Source organism: Pseudozyma flocculosa (assembly GCF_000417875.1).
Source record: "Pseudozyma flocculosa PF-1 unplaced genomic scaffold scaffold00012, whole genome shotgun sequence".
In the NCBI taxonomy this organism is placed as follows: domain Eukaryota; kingdom Fungi; phylum Basidiomycota; class Ustilaginomycetes; order Ustilaginales; family Ustilaginaceae; genus Pseudozyma; species Pseudozyma flocculosa.
In genome coordinates, this window is record NW_006920880.1 from 848,945 (window position 1) to 855,747 (window position 6,803).

At 63.6% G+C, this 6,803-nt stretch overlaps 2 protein-coding genes across 2 annotated transcripts in view; both read right to left on the bottom strand.

Annotated features, from left to right (window-relative positions):
- PFL1_04008 (uncharacterized protein) overlaps positions 1-4,023 on the bottom strand; it is a gene marked incomplete at both ends in the record, with an annotated part of 5,072 nt that extends 1,049 nt beyond the window's left edge. Inside the window, one exon of the mRNA XM_007881531.1 lies at positions 27-4,023. Within this exon, the coding sequence (XP_007879722.1) occupies positions 27-4,023 (3,997 nt within the window). The remainder of the gene's footprint in view (positions 1-26) is intronic.
- Positions 4,024-4,349: 326 nt separating this feature from the next.
- On the bottom strand, positions 4,350-6,026 carry PFL1_04009 (uncharacterized protein; the record flags this gene model as incomplete). The annotated part of the gene is made up of 1 exon (XM_007881532.1): positions 4,350-6,026. The coding sequence occupies one exon, from the start codon at positions 6,024-6,026 to the stop codon at positions 4,350-4,352; it is 1,677 nt and encodes a 558-aa protein (XP_007879723.1).
- Positions 6,027-6,803: the final 777 nt, after the last annotated feature.

A 6,803-nucleotide genomic window follows, 5' to 3' on the forward strand; every position in this document is an offset into this window, starting at 1 on the left:
CGCTGTGGCCGTTCGTCGCGTCCGACGGCGAGCGGGTAGGTCGCCGGCCGAGGCCTTGTAGTCCGCGATGGCGCCGGCGCACCCGTCGTCGATCAGGTCGGCCTCGAACTCCCATGTCGGGGTCGGGTCGTCTTTCCACAGCACTCGGTATTGCTGATAGCCGCGGAAGAGACGTTCGCCGACGATTTGGTCGACTTCCCACCTGGGCTCGTCTTCATCGTTGGGCGCCTCGATGGCTGTGCTTTCGAGAGGGCGGCCGAAAGGATCCGGCTTGCGTGGGCAGAGCTGGAGGTGAGAGCGGTCGAAGTGCGGGTCGATCTGTAGGTTGGCGGGCAGGTCGAGCCGTACGCGGTGGTCTGACAGGACTTCGGCGATCGGGAAAGGGCCGAGCAACGATGGGTCAAGGCGATGCTCTGTGCTTGCGAAGGGAACGGGTCGGTCTTGGAGACGGATGAGGACTTTGTCGCCTGCAACTAGATCTGGGAGCGGTTGGTGGCGGCCGTCGAAACGCCGCTTGACTTCGACCTGTTGACGGAGCAGGTTGTAGACAGCCTCCTCGACGCGGGCCTCGGCTTCTTTGCGCTGGTCGTCCGAGGACGCCGAGGAAGGCGCTGTGGTGGCGGCCTGCGGTGGCGTGATGTAGAGTAGCGCGTCGGGGCTGTAGCCTGTTGCGAGCGACGGTGCCGCGTTGATCGCTGGTTCGGCGAGGTTGAGGTCATCTACCCATGTGCCTCCCGGTCGCATCGCCAGGGCTCGGAGGACGCGCTTCAGCGTCTGGATGTATCGCTCGACTGGGTTGGCCTGCTGGTGGTGCGGCGCCGAGGGCGTGAGGGTTGCGCCGATGCTGCGCGCGAACTGTTGGCCGTGCTCGCCGATGAAGCGCTTGTCCGAGTCGGTGATGATGACTTTTGGCTTCCAACCCCGCCGTAGGACTAAGCGCGAGAAGAGCTCGTAGACGCCTTCGGCGGTGATGGACGAGGAGCAGGCCGAAGTCAGAAGCGTCTTGGTGAACAGGTCGACCACCACGAGTATCGCGTCGAGGCCGTGTGAGACGGGTAGACCGAGGACGATGTCCATTGACACGGAGTGGAACGGGCGCGTGCAGGCCGCTTCGGCGCGGTCCAACGACAGGCAGCCGGTTCGGGGCCTCGTCTTGGTGCGCAAGCAGGGTGGGCAGTTATCGATGTACGCGCGTAGAAGGCTGACGAGCTTGGGGTGGTAGAGGCCCTCCAGAAGCGGAATGGTCTTGGCCAGGCCGAAGTGTGCTCGATCATGCGCCGCGGCGAAGGCCTTGCCGAGCAACGCCTTGGGCAAGTAGATCCTTCGCTGTAAGCGGTGCGGGCCCACGTAGACGACGAGGCCGTCTTGGAGACTGAACCCGAAGCGGTCCCGGTTGGAGTATTCCCCTTGCGGCGCCCTTTCGGCCGTGGCGGCATCGGCGGCAGCCTCCTCGGCGGTCTCCGGACCTTGCGGCTGCTCGTCAGGATCGGTCTCGGACTCCGTCTCGTCGTCGCTATTTGAGGCGGTCTCGGCCTCCGCGTGTTCGTCGCCGTCTTCCTCGGACGAGTCGTCGCCGTTGTGCAGTAGGCTGTCGCGGATGGCGGCGATCGTCGGGTCGTTCTGTTGTGCCTCGCGAATCTCCTCGAGCGACAGGAGGGCAGGTTGCTCGAGCGCCGGTCTGGCAGGGAAAGCGACCGCGATCTCGGGGAAGTCTTGGTGGAGAGCCGCGGCGAAAGCGTCCTGCGATGCGTCGGTGTACAGGATGAATGGCCGCTGGTAGTCGGGAAAGGCGAGCGTCGGTGGTGAGCTGAGGCTGGCTTTGAGGTCGTCGAGGCTGGCTTGCTCGGTGGGTCCCCATTGCAGCTTGACCTTGGACGCAGTCGTGCGTTCGCCGTTCGCATCGACGAGCGACCACTTTTTGTCCTTCTCGTCAACTCGTCGATATCGATGGCCTCGGAGCAGGCGTGACAGGGGAAGGGCTCGCTCCGCGTACCGAGGGATGAAGTCTCGGTAGTAGTTGAACAGCCCCAGGACGTGGTAGAGTTCCTGCAGAGTCCTGGGCGCGGCGATGTCCTGCACGGCCTGCACCTTCCGTTGCTGTACGGAGATCCCGGCACCGGAGAGTTGGCGGCCGAGTAGGGCGAGGGAGCGTAGACCGAAATGGCACTTCGACGGGGAGAAGCGGAGTCCGACTTTGGTCGCGGCGGTCAGGAGAGTGTCGAGCGCGTCGACGTGTTCTTCGAGCGTCTTGGAGAACACGACAACGTCGTCCAAGTAGACAACGGCATGGAGCCATCGCAGGCGACCGAGGACTCGATCCATGAAACGCTGGAACCACGCCGGCGCGCCCTTCAGGCCGAACGGGACGCGCTTGTACTGGTAGAGGCCCGAAGGGCAGATGAATGCGGTCTTCCATCTGTCGGCCTCCTCGATGTCGAGTTGGTGATATCCGCGGATTGCGTCCAGACCGGAAAACCAGTGATGGCCGGCGAGCGCCTCGAAGATGTCGTCGATGCGAGGGAGCGGGTAGCGATCGTCGCGGCTGACTTTGTTGAGGCCGCGGTAATCGACGCAGAAACGCCACTTTTCGCCCTGTTTGACGAGTAGGACCGGGAAGGACACCGGCGATGATGACGGCTCGATGCAGTCCCAGTCTTTGAGCTGTTGTATCTGAGCGTCCATGACCTGTCGCTTTTCCGGGGAGTACCGCCGCGGCGCCTCCGGGAGGATCTCCTTGCCATCTATCAGCGGAATGGGCATCGCTGATCCGTCGGCGGTGACGTGGCCCGGCGTGCCATCGAGCGAGAAGGCGGCGGTGTGGCGCCGGAGTAGGTCGACGATAGCGGGGTGAGGCTCGCCGTTTGCCCCAAGGCCAACGTTGAAGATGTTGTCGACCTTCGTCGTCGCACCGGGGTCCGGCGAGAGACGGGCCAGAGGGTCGTCGCCGAAGTCGATCGGGTGTGGCGCGATGTCTGGGTCGGTGAGGACCTCGGCTTCTGACGGTTCGCGCTCAGCTGTTCGATCGGGCGGCTCGGCGTCGGCGGTGATGGCCGGTGCGGTCGTTCCGTGGCCCTTCGTCGAACCGGCAGAGTCGAACTCATCGCGGTCGTTGGCTGTAGCTGCGGATGTCGCGGTGCGCGCTTCGGCGGTGGGCTTCGTGGGCGCTGGCTGCATCGCGAAGGCGCCCGCTGTGACCTCCCGACCGGTCGACAGGAGCGGTAGGGCCTGGCCTAAGCGAGTGTTGCTTCTGATCGTTGCTGGGCTGTCGCCGAAGTTGGTGAGAAGGACGGCGGCGGTGGAGTCGTCGATGACTGCGGACGGCATGGCTAGGTGTAGCGACTCGGTCTTGTCGGTCCAAAGACAACTCTGCACCGCGTAGTCGACACCGGGCAGCAGGTGTGCATCGAACGGAACCCACGCGTGACAGCGCGGAGGAATGGTTGTGTTGCTCTTGGCCGTGAGGGCCCGGCTCGCTCGCTTGGCCGTCAGCGGCTTGCCTTTCGTGTCGAAGATGGGGAAGGTCGCGCCCTGGGCAGTGGCGGTGCCTGTGGCCACATCGAACACTGGCTCTATAGCTGCGATCGTGTCGACCCCGATGCAGACTTTCGGACCGAAGTCCTTCATGACGTGGAAATCGGCCTCGGTCGCGAGTAGGACTGGCGCTCCGTCGCGGGTGGCTGGGATGTGGAAACGCAGCGTGACCCAGCCGGAGGTGTAGCTCGAGCCGACTCCGTCGATGCGTAGGGTAGGGCCGTTGAATGGCGCCAGATGCATGCTGTGTGCGAGCGTTTCGTCGATGACGGACAGGTTCGCGCCGGTGTCGACCAGCGAGAGGCGCGCCTCCTGTCCGGGCAGTACGATGTAGGTCGCGGCTGGTTGGTGTCGTTGGTGCGCCTGTCCCGTGCCCGTGTCCAGCGCGGGCTCGATCTCGATGACGGGCAGTCTGCCGTCGAGCGCCGGACGTCGCTTGTCGGCCAGCCTTAGGCTTGCAACGTGCGGTTCCATACGGAAGACAGTTGGCATCGCGCGTAGAGGCCGGGATGATCCAGAGAGACGTCGGACCAGAGCTGGCTTGTATGAGCCGTTGCGGTTGATGAGTTCGGGAGGAAGATCGCACTTTCTGTGCGCGAGGAGCGGGGACTTGGAACGTGGAGGTGCGATGGACTTTCCGAGCTTGTTTGGCTGTGTCGTCGGAGGCGTTGCTGGTGGATCCGTGGCGGCGCGATGCTCTGGTTGAGGGGACAGGATCGGGAACTCTATCGGGACCTGGGACGGCGGCGGCTCGACGCTGCGTGTATGAGTGTCTGTGATGCCGCTCGCGGAGTGGGCGGGGCTGTGGCCCTCATGCTCTAGTAGTTTTGAGACGTCGCGGTCTGCTCGCCCCCCTCCATCTCTGGCGTGCTCTCCTCGTCGACCTCTCCGGTCGTGAGGGCTTCCGGCTCTTCGACCTCGAGCATGGCGAAGCCGTACGCCTGCATTGCTTTGACCTCGGCCGCTGCGCGTTGGGCCTGTGTGGGTTTCGTGACGTGCCAGTGTTCGAAGTCAAAGTGATCGCCTCCGCACGTCCGGCAGGCCCACTTGAGCGCGATCTCGCGGCCGCTGGCCGGCAGCTTGTAATGGCGCACGCGCTGGCCGTTGACCGTCTTGTAGTACGCGTTCTCCGGGCGGTAGTCGCTCGTCACGGACTGCTTGGCGGCGGCCGCAGAGGTCGGGCTCGCGTCGCTGAGGGAGGCCGCCGGGGACGGCGGTTTCTTGGAGGGTGTCGAGAAGGTGCTGAATGACGAGAGCGACGAAGTCGATGGCGTGGGCGGGGAGGCTTGCTGGCGTCGTCTGGTTGGGACTGACGAGGCGGTGCGCTCGATCTCCGACTCCTTCCACGGGGTCTCTTGGGCTCTCAGCTCATTCAGGAAGTCCTCGGGCGTCGAGATTGGACCGATTTTGAGGCGTAGGAGGCACTGGAGTGAGGCGGGGAGACAGTCCATGAGCTCCAAGACGATCTCGCGATCGCGCCAGTCCGGATTGGCGGCGTAGAGAAGTGCGGTCTTGTCGAAGTAGAACGTCGCCGCGTCCTCGTTGGGCCAGTCCCAGGTGCGCTCCTTGGCCTTGTTCCTGGCTGTGGTGTAGTCCTCCTTGAAGGTCCTGTTGATGGCCGCTCGCCACTGAGTCCAGCCCTGACCGAGACTCGCGCGTTGTGACGACGGCATGTATTGGAACCACTTGGCGGCCGATCCTTTGAAGCACAGGGGGAGCATTTCGAGGACCGACAACTCGAAGGCGGCGTCGAGCGAGTGGTGCGCGAGGAGGCTGTCGATGCGACTTGTGAAGTAGTCGGCGTTCGAGCCATCAAACGTGCCGATCTGTTCCGCCTTGAGGTTGAAACGACGCGGTGCGCTCGCGCTCGCGGAGGCGTCGAGGCTCGTTGCCGGGGCGGGAGCGAACGTCGGCTGTATGCGCGTAGCGGTTGCGCCCCGCGTGGTCGGCTGAAGGGTGGGCGGTACGTCCAGTCCTTCGTCCTCGCTGCCGTCGTCGTCGTATGTCGGGTAGCCGGCTGCCGCGGCTGAGTCGTGCGGGACGCCCGGTTGACGGCTAGTGTAGCGCGGAGCCGGAGTGCGACGGCTGACCGGGCGGAGATGGGGAGGGGGATCGCGAGTGAAGGCGACCGGCTGCTCTGAGCCTGGACGGATGGTCTGACGAAGGAGCTGGGACGTATCGTGTGCGAAGTCGAGTGAGGTCGGCTGGAGAGAGGGGATCGTCGACGTGGCCGTGGCGGCCGGGGCTCCGGTGACGTCGATGCTCTCCTCAGCGAGACGGTGCTTCGACTTGATAGCGCGCATCCGCTCGTCGTACCTTCGACGTTCCTCTGCCATCTCGAGTTCGGCGGCGCGTCGACGTTCGTCCTCATCGTGGGGCTTGGAGGAGGAGGAGGCGGAGGCGACCTCGAGCGACTGAATGCGGTCGGCGAGCGGCTGGATGGTGTCCTTGAGCTGGACCTTGTACATGGACATCAGGTCGATGAGGTCGGACATGGTGATTGGGCGAGCGGTCTCAGCGGTGGCGGAGCGAGTCTGGACGCCCTGGGGGTCGAAAAGGGTGGGGTTGAGAGAGGGAGTCTCGGTGGACGGGGCGGCGCTGGTCGCGGCGGTCGCACCTCCGTCGCCCTCCTCGGCTTTGTCTTTGCCTTTGGGGGGCATGGCGAGGGTCGATGGACGGGTGGGCGTGTGTGTCGCGGAGCTCGTGTGAGTGGGAAGGAAGAAGAGGAGCTCTACACTCTTGTCACCATGTGCTGGCGGTGCGGCACGGCGGTGAAAGTGAGTGAGGAGATGCTGATGGTTCGAAAGGAGGAAAAGGAAGGCACGGCGCGCAGGGAAAAAGGACGCGCGCGGCAGGCTCGGAGCCGAAGCCGCGCGACACCCTTATTGAAAGTTGTGTACTTTTATGAGTGTGGAAGGCCCCTAGAAGATGGGAAAGATCCATCCGTTGGTTGCGGAGAAAAAGTAGAATTTGCATTTTCAGCCCCAGAGCAAAGGGGGGACCCTTACCAGGTCCGGATTTTGACCACCCCGGATCTTCTTTGTGCCTTAATGAAAGTTGTTTGGAGCGCTCTGTAGGGCATGTATGTGAAGTTTGGGTTAGGGTTAGGGTTAGGGTAGGGTTACAAGGGTTAGGGTTACAAGGGGTGGTGAAGCAAAAGGTGAGTAGGGATAGGTAGTGTACCTTGTTCTTTACCTATTTCTGAGCATATTCTTTGCTGGATCCCTTATCAGTTGTCTTACTGGTTGCGGCGCTACGGTCGCTCAAAGTAC